Source organism: Mus musculus, chromosome 2, assembly GCF_000001635.26.
Source record: "Mus musculus strain C57BL/6J chromosome 2, GRCm38.p6 C57BL/6J".
In the NCBI taxonomy this organism is placed as follows: domain Eukaryota; kingdom Metazoa; phylum Chordata; class Mammalia; order Rodentia; family Muridae; genus Mus; species Mus musculus.
This window is the reverse complement of record NC_000068.7, coordinates 126330209-126350351: the sequence shown is the minus strand read 5'-3', so window position 1 is coordinate 126350351 and position 20143 is coordinate 126330209. Positions and strand designations below refer to the sequence as shown.

At 41.9% G+C, this 20143-nt stretch overlaps 1 protein-coding gene across 3 annotated transcripts in view; it reads left to right on the top strand.

Moving 5' to 3' along the window:
* Atp8b4 (ATPase, class I, type 8B, member 4) overlaps nucleotides 1-20143 on the top strand; it is a 179697-nt gene that overhangs the window by 150318 nt on the left and 9236 nt on the right. For all 3 annotated transcript variants that reach the window (XM_006499495.1, NM_001359975.1, NM_001080944.3), the window contains 3 exons: nucleotides 7314-7397; nucleotides 12730-12975; nucleotides 19352-19490. In XM_006499495.1, coding sequence (XP_006499558.1) covers nucleotides 7314-7397; nucleotides 12730-12975; nucleotides 19352-19490 — 469 coding nt within the window. The remainder of the gene's footprint in view (nucleotides 1-7313; nucleotides 7398-12729; nucleotides 12976-19351; nucleotides 19491-20143) is intronic.

The window sequence follows — 20143 nt, the reverse complement described above, 5'->3', positions numbered from 1 at the left end:
GAATGTCTTGCTGGGACTAGATGCCCCAAGGTGGGGTAGCTTCCTCTTTACTTAGGTGAAGAAGAAAGGGTAATGGGGAGAAAGATTTGTATTTCCTGATAAATTTCCATATGAGTGATCATGTTGAATAATTACTATAAATAACCTAGTATTTGATGCAAAACTATTTCTGAATACACAATGAAATATAAATGAATGAATGCTATCAGGATGGTCATTGGGTAGGAGACAGAGGTCCAGATTTTAATGTTTGTATATCCCTATAATAAGAGACTCTGAAAGATTCTCTCTCCACATTTCTATGACATCAACAAAATGGACATTTTATTTCTGTTCTGCTAGTGGGACTCATGCAAAGATTTTGTTTGGTTTTTGAAAACAGAGTCTTTTGTAAACCAGGCTGACCTCAAACTCATGATGTAGTTGAGGGTAACCAGGACCCCTGTTTCCTGGGTGTGGTGATTGCAGGCCTGTAGCTCTACCTCTGGGTTATATAGTACTACAGGTTAAATCCAAGGTTCTACACATACTGTGCAAGTGTTCAACCACTGAGTTGCATTGCCAACCCCTATGTAAGACTATGCATGGGAGAGGATGCTTTCATTGTCTTGCTTACTACATCCAGTGCAGTGAGCACTGACATCTGTGCTCCCTTTGCTAAAAGTCCCTCATGGGAAAAGATCTGGCCTGCCGGTGGAGAGCTTGCCTCCAGGGAGTGCGCTGACCCCAGGACTCAGGGGAGATCTCCATTTTCTCTCCGGTGACTGTCTAAGGTGGGAGCACTCAGGAGTACACAGGCTGCAGAAGTGGCAGAGCAGCTGGGACAGGGTCCTTCCAGCCTACATCTGCACCCAGGAGGTGGGGCCTTTCTGCAGCCCTCTGTGCACTGGTCTTGCCAGGAGAGAGCTGGTTTCCCAGGAGTGCTGACACAGGCTTACAGACTCATAGGAGAAACAAGCTCCAGAGACAGCAAGAACATCTAACACCAGAGATTACCAGATGGTGAAAAGCAAACACAAGAATCTTACCAACAGAAACCAAGACTACTTGGAATCATTAGAATCCAGTACTCCTACCATAGCAAGTTCTGGATACCCCAACATACCAGAAAAGCAAGATTTGGGTTTAAAATCATATTTCATGATGCCTGTAGAGGATTTTAAGAAACATAAATAGCTCTCTAAAAGAAACACAGGAGAACACAGCTACACAGGTAGAAGCCCTTAAAGAGGAAACACAATAATCCCTTAAGTAGTTACAGGAAAACACAACCAAACAGGTGAAGGGATTGAACAAAACCATCCAGGATCTAAAAATGTAAGTAGAAACAATAAAGAAATCACAAAGGGAGACAACTCTGAAGATAGAAAACCTAGAAAGAAATCAGGAGCCATAAATGCAAGCATCACCAACAGAATACAAGAGATAGAAGAGAGAATATCAGGTGCAGAAGATTCCATAGAAAACATTGACACAACAACCAAAGGAAAGGTAAAATGCAAAAAGTTTCTAACCCAAAACATCCAGGAAATCCAGGACACAATGAGATGACCAAACCCAAGGATAATAGGTATAGATGAAAAGGAAGATTTCCAGCTTAAAGGGCCAGTAAATATCTTCAACAAAATTATAGAAGAAAACTTCCCTAACCTAAAGAAAGAGATGCCCATGAACATATGAGAGGCCTACAGAATTCCAAATAGTTTGTACCAGAAAAGAAATTCCTTCCTTCACATAATAATCAAAACCCCAAATGCACAAAACGATGAAAGAATATTAAAAGCAGTAAGGGAGAAAGGCCAAGTAACATATAAAGGCAGACCTATTAGAATTACACCAGATTTCTCACCAGAGACTATGAAAGCCAGAAGATCCTGGACAGATGTCATGCAGACCCTAAGAGAATACAAATGCCAGCCTAGGCTACTATACCCAGCAAAACTCTCAATTACCATAGATGGAGAAACCAAAGCATTTCATGACAAAACCAAATTCACACAATATCTTTCCATGAATCCAACCCTTCAAAAGATAATAAAGGGAAACTCTAATACAAGGAAGGAAACTACACCCTAGAAAAAGCAAGAAAGTAATCTTTCAACAAACCTAAAAGAGATAGCCACATGAACAGAATCCCAACTCTAACAACAAAAATAAGAAGAAGCAACAATAACTTTTCCTTAATATCTTTTAATATCGATGGACTCAATTTCCCAATAAAAAGACATAGAATAACAGACTGGTTATGTAAACAGGACCCAACATTTTGCTGCATACAGAAAATCCACCTCAGTGACAAAGACAGACACTACCTCAGAGTAAAAGGCTGGAAAACAATTTTCCAAGCAAATAGTCCCCCCCAAAAAACAAGTTGAAGTAGCCATTCTAATACCAAATAAAATTGACTTCCAACGCAAAGTTATCAAAAAAGACAAGGAGGGGGGGCATGTCATACTCATCAAAGGTAAAATCTTCCAAGAGGAACTCTCAATTCTAAATATCTATGCTCCAAATGCAAGGGCAGCCACATTCATTAAAGAAACTTTAGTAAAGTTTCACATTGCACCTCACACAATAATAGTGGGAGACTTCAACACCCCACTCTCATCAGTGGACAGAGCATGGAAACAGAAACTAAACAGAGACATAGTGACTAACGTAAGTTATGAAACAAATGAATTTAACATACATGTATAGAAGATTTTATCCTAAAACAAAAGGATATACCTTCTTCTCAGCACCTCATTGTACCTTCTCCAAAATTGACCATATAATTGGTCACAAAACAGGCCTCAATAGATACAAGAAGATAAAAATAATCCCATGCATCACCTCGGGCTAAGGCTGATTTTCAGTAACTCTTCAGTAACAACATAAGTAATAGAAGTTGAACAACACTCTACTCAATGATAACTTGGTCAAAGAAGAAATAAAGCGAGAGATTAAAGACATTTTAGAGTCTTATGAAAATGAAGCCACAACATACCCAAACTTATGGGACACAATGAAAGCAGTACTAAGAGACAAACTCATAGCTCTGAGAACCTCCAAAAAGAAACTGGAGAGAGCATACACTAGTAGCTTGACAGCACACCTGAAAGCTCTAGAACAAAAAGAAGCAAATACACCCAAGAGAATTAGATGTCAGAAAATAATCAAACTTAGGACTGAAATCAAACAAGTAGAAACAAAAAGAACTATACAAAGAATCAACCAAACCAGGAGCTGGTTCTTTGAGAAAATCAACAAGATAGATAAACCCTTAGCCAGACTCAGTAAAGGACACAGGGGCAGTATCCTAATTAACAAAATCAGAAATGAAAAGGGAGGCATAACAACAGAAATTGAGGAAATCCAAAAAAATCAACAGATCTTACTACAAAAGCCTATACTCAACAAAACTGGAAAACCTGGATGAAATGGACAACTTCCTAGACAGATATCAGGTACCAAAGTTAAATCAGGATCAGATTAATGATCTAAACAGTCCCATATCCCCTAAAGAAATAGAAACAGTGATTAATAATCTCCCAAACGAAAAAAGCCCACGACCAGATAGGTTTAGTGCAGAGTTCTATCAGACCTTCAAAGAAGACCTAATACCAATAATCTTCAAACTATTCCACAAAATAGAAACAGAAGGTACTCTACCAAATTTGTTCTATGAAGCCACAATTACTCTGATACCTAAACCACACAAAGACCCAACAAAGAAAGAGAACTTGAGACCAATTTTTCTTATGAATATTGATGCAAAAATACTCAATAAAATTCTTGCAAACTGAATCCAAGAACACATCAAAACAATCATCCATCATGATCACATAGGCTTCATCCCAGGGATGCAGGGATAATTCAATATATAGAAATCCATCAACATAATCCACTATATAAGCAAACTAAAAGAAAAAAACCACATGATCACCTCATTAGATGCTGAAAAAGCATTTGACAAATCCAACACCCCTTCATGATGAGTCTTGGAAAGATCAGTAATTCAAGGCCCATACCTAGACATAGTAAAAGCAATATACAGCAAACCAGTAGCCAATGTCAAACTAAATGGAGAGAAACTTCAAGCAATCCCACTAAAATCAAGGACCAGACAAGGCTGCCAACTCTCTCTGTACCTATTAAATATAGTACTTGAAGTCCTAGCCAGAGCAATTAGACAACCAAAGGAGATCAAAGGGACACAAATTGGAAAGGAAGATGTCAAAATATCACTATTTGCCAATGATATGATAGTATCATAGATAGAAGTGACCCCAAAAATTCCACCAGAGAACTCCTAAACCTGATAAACAACTTCAAAAGAGTAGCTGGATATAAAATTAACTTAAACAAGTTAGTGGCCTTCCTCTACATAAAGGATAAACAGGCTGAGAAAGAAATTGGGGAAATAACACCCTTCATAATAGTCACAAAAATATAAAATATCTTATATCACTTATATCACTAAATAAGCAAGTGAAAGGTCTGTATGATAAGAACATCAAGTCTCTGAAGAAGGAATTTGAAGAAGATCTCAGAAGATGGAAAGATCTTCCACCCTTATGGATTGGCAGGTTTAATATAGTAAAAATGGCTATCTTGGCGAAATCAAGATCTACCGATTCAATGCAATCCCCATCAAAATTCCAACTGAATTCTTCACAGAGTTAGAAAGGGCAATTTGCAAATTCATCTGGAATAACAAAAAACCTAAGATAGCAAAAAGTATTCTCAACAATAAAAGAATTTCTGATGGAATCACCATCCCTGACCTCAAGCTGTACTACAGAGCAACTGTGATAAAAAACAAAAAATGAAAAACAAAAAACAAAAAAGAAAAAACCCAAAAAAACTGCACGGTACTGGTACAATGACAGACAGTTAGATCAATAGAATAGAATTGATGACCCAGAAATGAACCCACACACCTATGGTCACTTGATCTTTGACAAAGGAGCTAAAACCATCCAATGGAAAAAAGACAGCATTTTCAACAAATGATGCTGGCTCAACTGGCGGATATCATGTAGAAGAATGCGAATTGATCCATTCTTATCTCCTTGTACAAAGCTCAAGTCTAAGTGGATCAAGGATCTCCACATAAAAGCAGAGACACTGAAACCTATAGAGGAGAAAGTGGGGAAGAGTCTCGAAAATATGGGCACAGGGGAAAATTTCCTGAACAGAACAGCAATGGCTTGTACTGTAAGATCAAGAATCAAATGGGACCTCATAAAATTGCAAAGCTCCTGTAAGGCAAAGGACACTGTCAATAAGACAAAAAAGCAACCAACAGATTGGGAAAAGATCTTTACCAATCCTAAATCCAATAGAGGGCTAATATTCAATATATACAAAGAACTCAAGAAGCTAGACTCCAGAGAAACAAACAACTCTATTAAAAATGGGGTATAGAGCTAAACAAAGAATTCTCAACTGAGGAATACTGAATGGCTGAGAAGCACCTAAAAAAATGTTCAACATCCTTAGTCATCAGGGAAATGCAAATCAAAAGAACCCTGAGATTCTACCTCACTCCAGTCAGAATAGCTAATATCAAAAACTCAGATGACAGTAGATGTTAGAGAGGATGTGGAGAAAGAGGAACACTCCTCCATTACTGGTGGGATTGCTAGCTGGTACAACTTCTCTGGAAATCAGTTTGGCAGTTCCTCAGAAAATTGGACATAGTACTACCTGAGGACCCAGCAATACCAATCCTGGGCATATATCCAGAAGATGCTCCAACATGTAATAAGGACACATGCTCCACTATGTTCATAGCAGCCTTATTTATAAGCCAGAAACTGGAAAGAACCCAGATGTCCCTCAACAGAGGAATGGATACAGAAAATGTGGTATATTTACACAATGGAGTACTATGTAGCTATTAAAAACAACGAATTTATGAAATTCTTAGGCAAATGAATGAATCTGGAGGATATCATTCTGAGTGAGGTAACCCAATCACAAAACAACATACATGATATGCACTCACTGATAAGTGGATATTAACCCAGAAGCTTCGAGTACCCAAGATACAATTCGTAAAACACATGAAACTCAAGAAGGAAGAACAAAGTGTGGATATTTGGATCCTTCTTAGAAGGGGGAACAAAATACCCATTGAAGTAGTTACAGAGACAAAGTGTGTAGCAGAGACTGAAGACCATCCAGAGACTGCCCCACCTGGGAATCCATCCCATATACAACCACCAAATTCAGATACTATTGTGGATGCCAAGAAGAGCTTGCTGACAGGAGCCTGATATACTTGTCTCCTGAGAGGCTCTGTTGGTACCTGACAAATACAGAAGTGGATGCACACAGACATCCGTTGTATTGAGCACAGGGTCCCCAATGAAGAAGCTAGAGAAAATATCCAAGGAGCTGAAGGGGTTTGCAGCCAATAGGAAGAACAACAATATGACCTAACCAGTACCCCCAGAGCTCCTAGGGACTAAACCACCAACCAAAGAAAACACATGGTGGGACCCATGGCTCCAGCCACTTATGTAGCAGAGGATGGCCTTGTCATTCATCAATGGGAGGAGAGGCCCTTGGTCCTGTGAAGGTTCTATGCCCCAGTATAGGGGAATGCCAGGGCCAGGAAGTAAGAATGGGTTGGTCAGCAGTGGGAGGGAGGAGGAAATAGGGTTTTTTTTTTTTTTTTTTTTTTTTTTTTTGGGAGAAGAAACCAGGAAAGGGGATAACATTTGGAATGTAAATAAAGAAAAGATCTAATTAAAAAAAAAAGAAAGAAACAATCTGAATATAATATAGGAGTAACATGCTCATTTTTTTTTCTGGGAATACTTTAGTGGATTCATCATGTGTTTGAACTTGTAATAAGCCATTAAAAACTTGGAGAATGCCATGGTAAGCCACTACAAGAGTCTGGTGTCTCCCATGTGTCTGGTATTGTGTGTTGCTCTAGTATGCTGCCTGTATTATCTCATCTCACCCTGACTGACACACAGTGCGGAGGATATGATACCCCTGCAGAGATGAGATAGAGCTGACCATGCTAATGAATGCCTTTAACCCCAGCTCATGAGAGCCAGATTCAGGAGAATAGCTTCAAGTCTGAGTCCAGCCTGGGCCCCCTGTCTTAAAAACAGCAAGAAACAAATCAAGCAAAAAACAAAAATACCTGGAGATAAGGAGGCAGGAGTTAGAGAGGCCACAGGCCTGGATCAGGGCCAGGCTCATATCTCTGCCCTTGACCTCTAAGTTACTTAGCCCTGACAGCTGACAATGAATGTTTTCACTCTGTGGACGGTGTTTCTCATGGACATCTCTTTATCCCTTCTTTTCAGACTGTCTACGACCAGTGGTTCATCACTCTTTTTAACATTGTTTACACCTCACTACCCGTTTTAGCCATGGGAATGTTTGACCAGGTATGTGGTTTTTGCTGTATTTGTTGCTTTCTTTCTCTGTTGACTTCTTCAGCTGTGGCCAGCTAGCTTTTAAGTAGAAGGCTGATCATGGGAAGATTCCCAGGAATGCAGTTTTTAAAAGAAGTGTTACATGGGTCACAAGGCCTTCTGGGTCCCTTACCTTGCCCGCTGCTTCTGCAGAAAGGTTCTCCATCCAAGTTTGCCTCTTCTGTTCTGAGGAACTTACATCTTGCTGTGCTGATTTAAGGTCCTGGGAAGTCATGCATGAACTTTTCCCCTTTCATTTGAGTCCAGCATTTCTCAAATTTCTGTGATTTGAATCTTTTAAAAAATGTCGTAGTTTAAATTAATTTTTTAAGAATTTCATAAACACATACAATGTATTATGTTCACATTTACTGCCCCCAACTCCTACGTCTTCCCAGATCTATCCCAACACCCCCACTAACCCTCTTAACTCTAGATCCCCCCCTCTTTTTAATGACCCACAGAATCCAAATTGTCCCACCTATGTATATGTGGATGTGTGGCCACCCAGTGGAGCAGGGTTGACATACCAGGGACAGCATTATCAAACAGTGGCTCTCCCTACCTTAGTAGTCATCAGCTGCCATCATGAACCCCTATCCTATCCAATCTGAAAAGGTGGCTGGCTTGATCTTGTACAGAAAACCACAGTCACTGTGAGTTCACTAGGGCAGAGACCATACCATGTGCAGAAGAAGCTGTTTTCTCCACCCTTCCCCTTGCCCTGATCTCTGGCTCTTACAGGATTCAACCCCCTCTTTTGGGACAGTCCCTGAGCCTTAGAACAAGACATGTGATACTGAGATTCCCATTTATGGCGGCCTGAAGCCTACTGTAGACATTATCCTTTGTGCTTTGACCAGTTGTGAGTTTCTGTATTAAACATCATCCACTTCACAAAGAAGCCTCTCTCATGAGGACTGGGACGTGTATGAATCCATGGATATAGAAGTGCATGTTTAGAGACCAGTTTGATACTGTCTGTGTCCATTTATCAAAATAAAATTAGTAGGTTCACCCCCCGCCCCCCCAGGACTGATGAGCGTACCAGCTGTGGGCTATTAGACAGATGTACTGTTCCAACATGAGGTGCCGCCCCTGGACCAGACCTTATCCAATCAGGAAGTATTTAGTTACTTTTATGGCATATGTGTTCCTGTTGTACCCATGGGTGTATCTTGCCAGGCTGTTGTTGCAGCTTGAGGGTTTCACAACCCGGTAAGACTGTTGACGACTTTCCTCCTTTGGTGGCCTGCGGAGAATCTTCTGGAAATATGAGTGTTAGCCTGCAGGGAGGAATCGTCCTGGTCGGAACCAGCTTGATTTTTCCATGTTCAATGACCAAAATGTGTGGTGTCTTCAGCAATAGGATCTCACCCACAAGGTTGTGGAGGGGGTGGAGTCAACCAAGAACAATGGCAATATTTTATTCTGGGCTTCTCTAGGATACTCCTGACCAACAATTCCATGGGAGGTATCCCAGGCCTATTACTTGGATCTTTATTTGCCAACTTAGGGTTTTTGGGAGAAGTATTATTCCCTAAGAAGGGTAATTCTAAGTGTGTGTGTTTCTCTCCCTCGGCCCCCTCTCTCTGTATAAAGCTTGTAAAACAATAGGTTTCTATATGGCTTAAAACTGTCCTAGCGTTAGACACCCCTCTTCCCACCCTCTCCTCTGCCCACCCTCCCATCCCTTCTCCTCTTAGACTTCCCTCTCCATCACTCCTCTTCTCCCTTCACATTACTTGTATTTCACTATCCTACCTCCTTAAGATCGCTCTTCCTCCACCAAGGGCTCCTCTCCAGTTTCCTGGCTTCAACAGTTACTACAGGCTAAACACACAAATCGAAAGAGTCAATGTTGGGACCCACAGGTCTTTCGCTTCCTTATGTAACTCTACCTTTCCTGTTCCCCCCTTTCCTCCCATTAAATGTTAGATCATAGCTTCCGTAGCTTTCCCCAGCTCTGATCAGGTCACACTGACCCTGCAGTCTGTCAAGAGTTGACGGGTGACTTGTGTGATTCTTAAAGCACACACACTTGGTGGGGGCGAGGAGGGGGTGTTGGGGGTAGCTTTCTTCTTCTGCTGCCCAGGACAAAGACAACTTTGAAATATGTCTGCTTTCCAAATAGTGCAATATGGAAATTCCTGCCATATCCTTGAGAGTCTATAGCAGTTAAACACAACACAACAACAAACAAACAAACAAACCTACCAACCAACCCTATGTTCAGGAGACTTTAAGGCCTCTCTTTTAGCTTTGCATCATGCTAGCCATGGTGGCTGAATGAAAATGAGGGCATGACTGCTCCAAGGTGTGGTCGAGGAGAAGGGTTTTATTGTCAATATGAGGGAGAGAACAGCCAGAGAGGCATCTGGGAGACTCCAGACTGAACTGGGTCATGGAGGTGCGTTGAGGGAAAGCAAGAGGGTGGGGGAGCACATGGCTGAAATGCCAGGTTTGTTTCGGTACGAGAAGCTGTGGGAAAGGAAGCAAAGCCCCGGGGCTGGAGAAGTTGAAGGTAGGACAGTATGAGAAGTTCTGGGAGGAGCCACAGGTACTGAGGGAGCCTTGTTCTGGGTTCCTTTGAGGCCTGACAGTGGCTAATGCTCTCCCGGTTGGTTCAAGTTTTGTCCTTTCCCCTTCCAGCATAGTTAACAAGGCTCTTTCTTCGAATGAGGCTTATTCTGAAGGCCACTCTCTGTCTGGTCCTTTCACGAAGCTGTTGCTCTAGCTTCAACCATCAAAATGCCTCTGAATTCACGCACTTCGTGGGGAGGTGCCATGTTAGCCTCTGGCAGGTGGAGAGAACCATGCAGGGTTAAGGAAAAATGGGCAGCACATAAACTGTCAGCACGGACAGTGGAGCCTCGTTGGCCAGCGCAGAGCAGAAAAGAATCCCAGAGCGCTGAGCGGCCCATCTTAGGGAGGCAAGCACACACAAGCCCTCGGTCATGGAGAGGAAGAACATGGCCTTTTGTCTAGTGTTTATGTGTGTGAGACAGAAGGGGGAGAGATCAGTTACAAGAGTGGCGCTTCATGGTCCACTCTGGTTTGGAACGCACTTTCTGGCAAAGGGGGAAGTCTGGCTGCCTCTGGGGAAGTGGAGACCTAGCCAGCAGAGTTTTCCATGGCACAACTAAAGTGTAGTGCTTTTTGAAAGTTTTTTTTTTTTCTTTTAAAGTATTTTTGAGACCAGCTTTTCTCCGATCTGTTATTAGAGCTGTTTACTAGGCTCCGTCTTCTGGCCCAAAGCTATCTGTTGCACAATACCCATCCTCGCACTGCGAGGTCACTCCCTCCTCCATTCTCTCTACTTTGTAGTTGGTTCCGAGTCTCCTGTCCATATGTAAAAGAGGGGCATCTGCACAAAGCACCAAACTTCAAAAGACCTTAGACGTAAAGGATTAAGCACATGCTATTCCAAGTGCTGGTGTTTACAAGTGTTTCTTTTCCTGGTGCTTTGTAGCTGCCCACAATGTGGAATCAAATAGTAAAAATAAAGCAGTTCTGGGAAAAAAAAAAGCCAAAACAGTTATTGTGCAATTTGAAAAAAAGCAAAGCAAAACAAAGCACAAGGAGCCTCCTTATTGCCATCGAGTTGAATGGCTGCTCTGCTCTTTTCTTGGTTTGTCTGCCTTGGCCTTTAAGCTGATGGCAGAGTCACGGGTGCTGGGCTAGACAGCCCCAGGGACTATCTGTGGTGTCACTCATTTTGTCTGAGGGTGAGCAAGCCCTGGGAGGTTCTATCTAGACCCAGATAGGCCAGCCAGTCTGCCAGTCTGTGGCAGAACTAAGACCACCACACACTCACTTGAGTTTGGATTGCTACATTTTATGACCATTATTATTGTTTTATTCGTGTTATGTTAGCATAGATTATTGGCTGTTTAATATGAGGAAAGAACATGGCAGAAACATCTCTTGACCATCTATCACAGCTCTGTGTCTCTGTGATGGAGGCATTACCATTTGCATTTCGGCAGATGAAGAAACCAAGACTCAGGTTAAAAAACAACACTACACTGCCAAATCAATCTGTTGCCAGACTGTGTGCTTTTAAAGCCTGTGCAGATAAAGACACCAGCCACCAGGACAGGGAGAAGGCACACTCATATCCAACAGTTTCTCCAGGAAGGACTTCTTTCTTTAAGAACGTATCGGGTTTCACAGAATCCCGTTCTATACAGTCTAAGCGACAAAGATGAGGGAGAAATGGACTTTCTCCAGAAGTCCCCATCTATGGCTGCCACTTGTCCACCTGTGGTCTTCTGTTGTTTGTTTGTTTTGTATTGTTTCATTTTGGTATTTTAAAATAGTTTCTTTGTGTAGTCTAGGCTGTCCCAGAACTAGCTCTGTAGACTAGGCTGGCTTCGAACTCAAAAGATCCACCGACCCTGCCTCCGAGTGTAGGGATTAAAGGCATGCACCACCACTGCCTGGCTGCTCTTCTGTTTTGGTCCAGTCTCCGTCCTTTGGGTATTGGCCCTTGGTTTTGGTGCTCACAATGTGGACATTGACATCACTTTGCAGCTAGCCAGAAATGCAGACTCTGCTTCATTGACTCATATGTTCATTAAACTTTAGAAAACTCAGTTAAGTCTTTTTTCTAGAACTTGTGTGGCTGCTAAATGTGGAGCCTCTTATTCTGTCTGGTTCTGTCCCCTGAGCTGTTGGCATTTACTACTGAATTCTCACTGGGTAAATCCCTCAGACACTAAGCGAGCGTTCAGGCTCAGCCCTCTTCCCCACTTTGAACATCACGTGCTCTTCCTCCCGTCTCTCATTGTTCCTGCTCGCCTCATCCCCAAATTGCCAATTCTAGCTCCTCAGCTCTCTGCATCCATCTCCAGGTCACTACCACACACCCCATTAGCAATTTCCTTCTGGTCCATGACTATACATAAATGTGCTGGAATCCTGGAGCTTGAATCTTTCCAAGATGGCATCAGTCACAGCCATCTTTTCTCTACATCTGGGATGTAGATGTAGAGAAAAGATTTTATTTGAGTTGAAATAGGTGCATTGAAGTTCAGTCAAGTCCTAGCTCTGCTATAGACTGGTGTGACCTCTCCTCTGTCTCTCTTGGGGATGAAAGCCTCTGCATAGCAAACTGGGGATTGTTTATAATAGGGTGGGTTCTTCTGGGAATAAAAACCAGATAATGTCTTGTTTCTTCCCAGGGACTAGTAGGTAACAGAGCATGCTTACAACGACCTTGTCTATTTCTAGGGATAGGGGATACAGGGCTTCTCTGACTCTTCCCCAACACTCCTTCTCTGAAATTACACTCTGTTTCCAGGACATAAATGAACAGAACAGCATGGACTATCCTCAGCTCTACGAACCTGGACAACTGAATCTCCTTTTTAACAAGCGCAGATTTTTCATCTGTGTGGCACATGGAATCTACACCTCATTAGCCCTTTTCTTCATTCCCTACGGGGCCTTTTACAATGTGGCTGCAGAGGACGGGCAACACATTGCTGACCTCCAGTCCTTTGCAGTTACCGTGGCCACATCATTGGTCATTGTGGTCAGCATACAGGTAACCCTGTTCCTTAAAGCACTTCTGCTTTGGTTTACATAAGTCGAAGTTCACTGTCAGCTGATTTGGCTTCTTAAGGGAGAAATGCGTGTGTGTGTGTGTGTGTGTGTGTGTGTGTGTGTGTGTGTGTTTGTATTTATGTGCAGATGCACTCACCTTTGTCCATGCAGGAGGAGGCCAGAGGCTGTGCTCTGCCATCATTTCTCTACCTTATTTTTTGGGGATAGGGCATCTCACCAAACCTGGAGCCCCCATTTCAACTAGATTGTCTATGTGCTGAGCCCCTGTGATCTGCCATCTCTGCCCACCCAGCACTGGGGATACACGTCTGGGTTTTTACACAAGTGCTAGGGATCTACTCCCAGATTCAGATCCTCTTGCACACACAGCAAGTACTTTATCCACTAGGCCGTTGCTCCAGCCCCAGGATTTTCTTGAAATGAAGTCAATAATCTTTAATAAATAACAAGATGTGATGAATTAGTATTAGGAGTTTATAACGTCTGTGTTTATAGAACCACAGCAATCTCTTATTTAAGTTGGGTATTGTGTATAAAGAAAAGTGATTAGGGACTGACTGGAGGTGTGGCTCAGTGGTAGAGTGATTGTCCACTGTGCTCAAGGCCATGGGTTCAAGGCTAAGTACTGAAAAACTAGTAGCCCAACAGAGTGACACATGCCTGTTTTCCCAGCACTAAGAGACTGGAGCAGGAGGATTGCTCAAAGCTGGGCTACTGTCTAAGACCCTGTCTCACACTGTATATAAAAGAAAAATAATAACAATAAAAAAGCCATACTTCTATTCCCTTCTTGTGTTTGAAGAGGAAGCATTTCCAAGAATAACAAATGTTTCCTAGAATTTCAGACTTAATAAGTCCCAGGTTTTAAAGTGACAGCTAGAACTTATTTGGCAATACACTTTTGATCATTCAAGAGGCTCAAATGGCCCATCAAGAAGACACTTCTGAGTGGGGAGTCCTCCATGTTCTGGGCTGGGCTTTGAATTGTTTTCTAGTGCAGTTCTGGTTAGATTCTGGTGAATTAGGATTCCTGAGAACATCTGGTCCATTAACACCTGCAGCACCTGACTGATGTGGTGGGTGATCTGACCTCTGTGGTTTGTTTTTCATTATTGAGCAAATTGTTACGAACAAGAGGACATCGTTGTCAAAAGTTACAGTCGTAAGTGGCCATTTCTTGAGTATTGGGTAAATGAGGGAGATGATAAAAGGGAATTTTCTTTCTACTGATCCAATCATAAAAAAGAGTTTGTCAGGGTGTGTCCAACCATTAGAAAAAGAATAACTAAAACTGACTTGTTTTTTTCAGATTATATCTGCAGTCTTCAGACACATCCATGACTAGTTTTCAAATAGTCTGAGAAGCAGTTTCCTGGGCTGAACCTAGGACAACAACTGATTTAGCTGTGGGCTGTGGTCTCTCATGAGGTTCTGAAGTCTTCAATAGCAAAGCCCTGTAGGGGAGACTCACACAGAACTCCAGCTATAAGTGTTCGTATAGGAAATTTGGAAAGAGCAGAAAAGTACAGAGAAAAATGAATATTCACCCACAGTTTCCATAGTGATGTTAACGTAGCAAAAATAAGAGAAATCAAATTTGTGTAATTTTATAGCTTTGTTTCTCTCTGAACTTTGTCTCATGTGTATGTATCTTGTTTTAGGATTATTCTCCAAAATGTCCCTTTTCACAGTTGCAATGCTTTAGCGTACAACATGCCACAATTCATCAACCAGGACACACCGTTAGACTGCTTCTCTTCTTTTCACTTTAAACAGTAGTAAACTTTCGTAAAGTCTAATTCTAGATGCTTCTTTATTGCCTTCAAGTGCGTTCTTTATTGGTGTTTCATTTGGTTGTATATTTGAGACAGGGCCTCACTGTCTACCTTGAAACTCACTATATAGACCAGACTGGCCCTAACTCACAGAGATCCACCTGCCTCTGACTCTCCTGTGTGCTGTGGCATCATGCCTGGGCAGGCTGTATTCTTCAAAGGAAAATTCTGAGTCCAAGGAGATATGGACGTTTGATGTTCTTTTTATCTCATTGCAAACATCTTCCCAAATGGATTATTTTCAGCTGCTGAATATAAAATACCCTCCTTAGCCAGGCCTTCATGGATAACAAATTGTTACTCTGAATTAGTTCACAATAAATCCACAGCTTTCGGTTGCCTGGGAAACAATTGATGTGCATACACACACACACACACACACACACACACACACACACACACACACACACACACACACACACAAATCAAGTTCACAATTTAAGCAGGTTAATTTTAAAAGGATGTTATCCTTTGAAACAATTGTAGAGTTTCAGAAGTGTTGACATTGCAGAGGCAGTGCCTGTGTCTGCTCAGCCTGACTTGTTATGTGTGGGACTACACATGACCACGAGGTACCTGTGATGGTTACAAGAAATGATCATGGATACAGAATTATCCCTTAAGCTGTAGGTGTGGCTCAGACTTCTGTAACTTATCTGTTAGTAACTTCCTCTATTCCAGTGTTCAACACAGGATTCCACAGGGTAGTGCTGTCATGTCGCTGTAGTCTCTGACCCCTGATGGCTTTGTGGCCATCCTTCATCTGTGATAACTTTGAGGAATAGTGGTCAGATCATTTGTAAATGCTCTGCAGTTTGCATTGTCTGATGTTTCCTTGACAGGAAATAGGCTGTGGACTTACAGGGAGAATCATAACGAGGTGTCCTTCATGTTTCTTCCTCCCTCTAAGAGCACAGTCACTCTGTATCTGGGAGTGCCATGTGTACACATCACATTCTCCTTGGATATCTGTCAGTTGATGAACGTCTGGGCTGATTCCATTTTCAGCCTGGGAAGTTGTACTGTAGCATGCAGGGTCCAAGCACTAGGCAAGACTGTTGTTTCACTCAGAAGTCTACAGAGTGTCACTATATAAGCTAACTAGCAGGGAGGAAGGTCCCCAGTTAGTTAGAAATTGACTTCTGTATGTACTGCCATCAAAGTGCGTGGTGTTTTCAACAATAGGGTTTTATCATCTAATAATGGTGGTCAGCCAAGAGCAGCGGTGATAGTCTGGTTGTTTGGGGGGAACCTCTGAAGACACCTTAGCCAATACCTCACAGGGTGTGTTTCATGTATGACACTGAGATTTTTGTTTAGTAATCCATGTCTTTTGGGAACAACACTGTCCACCCACACAGGGCATCCCTATCCAATCTCCTCTTTAACCTGTTCCCCCATCTCCTGTCACGCCACATGCATTCCCTTCCCCCTTTCGTGAACATTTTCTAGGTTTTTGATGCTTATAGACACCCTAAATAAAACATACAAATCTAAAACTGCAAAGCTAGGATTCACATTTGAAAGAGCAAGCAGCCATTGTCTTTCTGGGCCTGGATTCTTACCGAGTCTAATATTTTCCAGTTATGTCTATTTTCGTACAGATTTTATGGTTTCATCTTTCTTTACAACTTAGCATAACTCCATTGTTTATATGTACCACGTTTTCATTATTTCTTCACTGGTTGATGGACATCTAGGCTGTTTCCATGTCCTGCTGTTGTGACTAGGGCAGCAACATTCACAGCTGTCCAGGTACCCCTGCGGTAGGATGTGGACTCTTTGGGTATATGCGCAGAAGTAGTACATACAGATCAAATAGCTTCACTTCTAGTTTTCTTGCACAACTACCACACTGATTTCCATAGTAATGACACCAGTTTACACTCCTACTAACACTGAATAAGGTGTCCCCCTTCCTGTGATCCTCAGTAGCCTTTGTTGACATCTGCTTTGTTGATCTTAGCTATTCTCAATGGGGTGAGCTGGAAACTGGGAGTATTTTAATGATAACCAAACATTTTACAGTCTTGTTCTAGATCTTTCTTCATCCACCTCGAATGAAACAAGATTGGAACTTTTTTTCTTCTAGTTTTTTAACTTATTTTTTTCTTTGTATTGAAATAGATTTTTTCCCTCACACAATATATCTGGATTACAGTTTCCTGTCCTGCAACTCCTCCCAGTTCCTCCCCATCTCTCCTCCCGTCTGGATCCACCTCCTTGTCTCTCATTAGAAAACAGACTTTTGAGAGAATATCATATCATATCATATCATATCATATCATATCATGTCATGTCATGTCATGTCATATCATATCATATCATGTCATATGATAAAACAAAAACAGATCAGAGCTGTATTCATGTGTATGTCAATCATGTTGATTTAGAAGGCCTTGTTTCCTTGGTGTCCTCCAGCCACTCTGGGCTGTACACTCTTTCTTCCTTCTTTTCCAAAGGGCTCCCTGAACCCTGAGGGGAAGAATTTGATGACGTCATTCCATTTGGTCAAGTGTTCCCAGGTCTTTCACACTCATGTCTGCTGTGGGTCTCTGTGTTTATTCTCATCTGCTGCAGGGGGGGAGCTTCTCTGATGCTGGCTGAGCAAGCCCTGCTATATGAGGATGGCAGAATGTCATTAGGAGTCGTGTTATTGCTACTTTTTAGCTCTTCTATAATAGTGGTATTTGGTTTTACCCTACGTCTCAGTGCTATCTAGTCTCAAGCAGTGTCAGGTGTGGGTTCCATCTTGTGGAGTGGGTCTTAAGTCAAAGCAGATATTGGTTGGTTGTTCCCACAAGCTGTGTGTCATCATTTCACTAGCATATCTTGTAGCAGGACACTATTGTAGGGTCTGTGGCTGGGCCCGTGGTTTGAGGCTGTTGTGATTTTTCTTTTTTCCCTCTGTCTTTACTCTCATCCTCAATTCTGGCTTATAAATGACGGCATGTTTTGTTTCAGAATGCTACTGACTGATACTCCTTTAACATAGGTTCTGAAGTTGGTTCAGAAAGAGTAGTTGGATGTTAAAATTTGAGCTTAAACATCCTTTATCTTTGTATTTAAACACTATATTAAGTGAGAATAAGACTCATCAGCTAGAGCTCCTCCTGCCCCATCACCGCCCCTTGTCAACTTTATTGCTACATTTCTATAGCCCAGTTTCACTGTGGTAGATAGATGTTGGCTGATTCTTTTTATATTCGGATAGTGCCTTCTTGATCTAAAAGCTTATGTTCTTTATAAGAACACCACCAGAATGTGATTTGTTTTTTTTTAACTGATTTGTCAGGGATTTGAACGGTCCTCTCAGTCTGAAAATCTAGGCTACTGTTGGCTGAGGACAATTTTCTTTTAGCATACCTTTGATCGGCACATCTTTATCTACCCTTTATTTTGTTCAAAAATCCAAGTAACTGTAATTGGGCTTATGACTCAGATAGCTACAGATTCACAAAGGTTTCTCGGCCTGTGCTCCCTGTTGTTGGCACTTGTTTGTTCCAGGATACACAGGCAGCTCTCACCAGTGGGGATTTCCCTTTGGTTTTTCTGTTTCATGCTTTAACATCACAAGTGGGTTTTATCCTCAGGGTTGTTTGTGTCCCCTTAGGAAGTCCCCTGCTGCTTAGCGGTCCCCCTAGAGCTTCTCAGTCACACTGATTGGTTCTGTTTCAAGGGGAGAAACCCACTCTTTTAGCAGGGCCCTCATTTTAAAATGTGGATTATGATTTCTTTTCCTTCTTATAACATGGACCAGGCTATTTTCTTTTGCAGGTGATGAAATGACAGGTGGTGGAAGAAAGAATTTCAGGTTTGGGTTTACTGTCCTGGTTGCCCAATACATTAGATAATTAGCAGGTCTTGACCAGGATGGACTGCAGGGCTGTCTTCAGGTGTAACGGTCCTGGAGTTCATTATCTTCTGCTTCTAGTGTCTTTAGTGCTCACTTCAACACTTTGGAGGGTAGCAAACTACAGTGGGAATAGAACATATTTCTGTGTCTACAGAGGGATGTATTTATGCTGCAGATAGAGTAGGGGTCTACAGTCCTTTACCTGCATGTCTCCTGAGGCTTCTGAGGTGTAAATTGCATTACAGCTGCCACACAAGATACAGGAAGGGAAAAAGGGATGGGGGACACATTCCCACACCACACAGATTGTATGATAAAAAGTCAGAGATTCTTCTTTTCTGTGACTTGAGAAATACAAGAAAGGGGTCATAGGAATGAGTTGGGATGGTTATATCAAAATATCACATAAAATTATTAAATAATAAAACTCTTGACAGTTCCCCTTCTGAGGCTGTTTTAACCTTGGCAGATATAGTTGCCCATATACCTAAGTGCTGGACACTTGTCTAGCACTGGCCATTTGGGTGTGTACAGAAGTGGAGGTGTGTGGTTGGTCCAGTAATCTTCGTGTTCCAGAGCAATCCTGGAGGCAAGCTTCTGTGTACACCATCTTTTTTTTTTTATGTCTAAAAGGCCTCTCTTTTGGCATTTGACTTTATTTGCAGATAGCCTTGGACACGAGTTACTGGACTGTGGTTAATCACGTCTTCATCTGGGGCAGTGTTGCCACCTATTTCTCCATTTTACTGGCCATGCACAGTGATGGTGTCTTTGGAATCTTCCCACGCCATTTCCCCTTTGTTGGTAAGTGATCCTTCCTGTTGTGAGGCCTTGTGACACACTCAAAGTCCTTTGCCTCTATGACTTGTTTTTGTGTCATGTGGGGCTAGAAATGGTCAGCACTCTTTTTTTCTAGGAGTTGATTGGTTCACCCGAAGACTTCCAGACATGAAAGAGGTTCTAAGAGACTGCTTTTTTTTCCTTGCCGGATAGATCTTATAGCCTCCCTTGGTTAAGATGCAGTAGGCTGTTCTCTAGAAGACAAGGGTCATTGCATGTGTATTTACAGCATGAGAAAAGTTGTTTTTTATTCTAAAACAGGGAAGGGGAAAAGCCAGCTCTCCTTATACCAGGTTACCACCAGCATATCTGCCAGAGTTCTACAGACATCATCTGCATTTAGATGAAAGAGAAGTGATTCATAAGTTAGCGCTTTCTACAGATTTCTGAGCATCCTTCTAGAAGTGGCCAGAAGACTGGATAGATATAAGGGTTTAAAGGCCAGCTCCACCACTTAACAAATTGTGTGGTGTTGAACAAATTTTCTTTCCTTTCCATGATTTAATATTTATCTATTAACTGGGTTATTAATCGTTCCTATTTTCAATAGAAAAAAGTGAAGATAAATGAGTTATTACATATAGAGCATTGGGATGGATCCTGGTTAAATAAACACT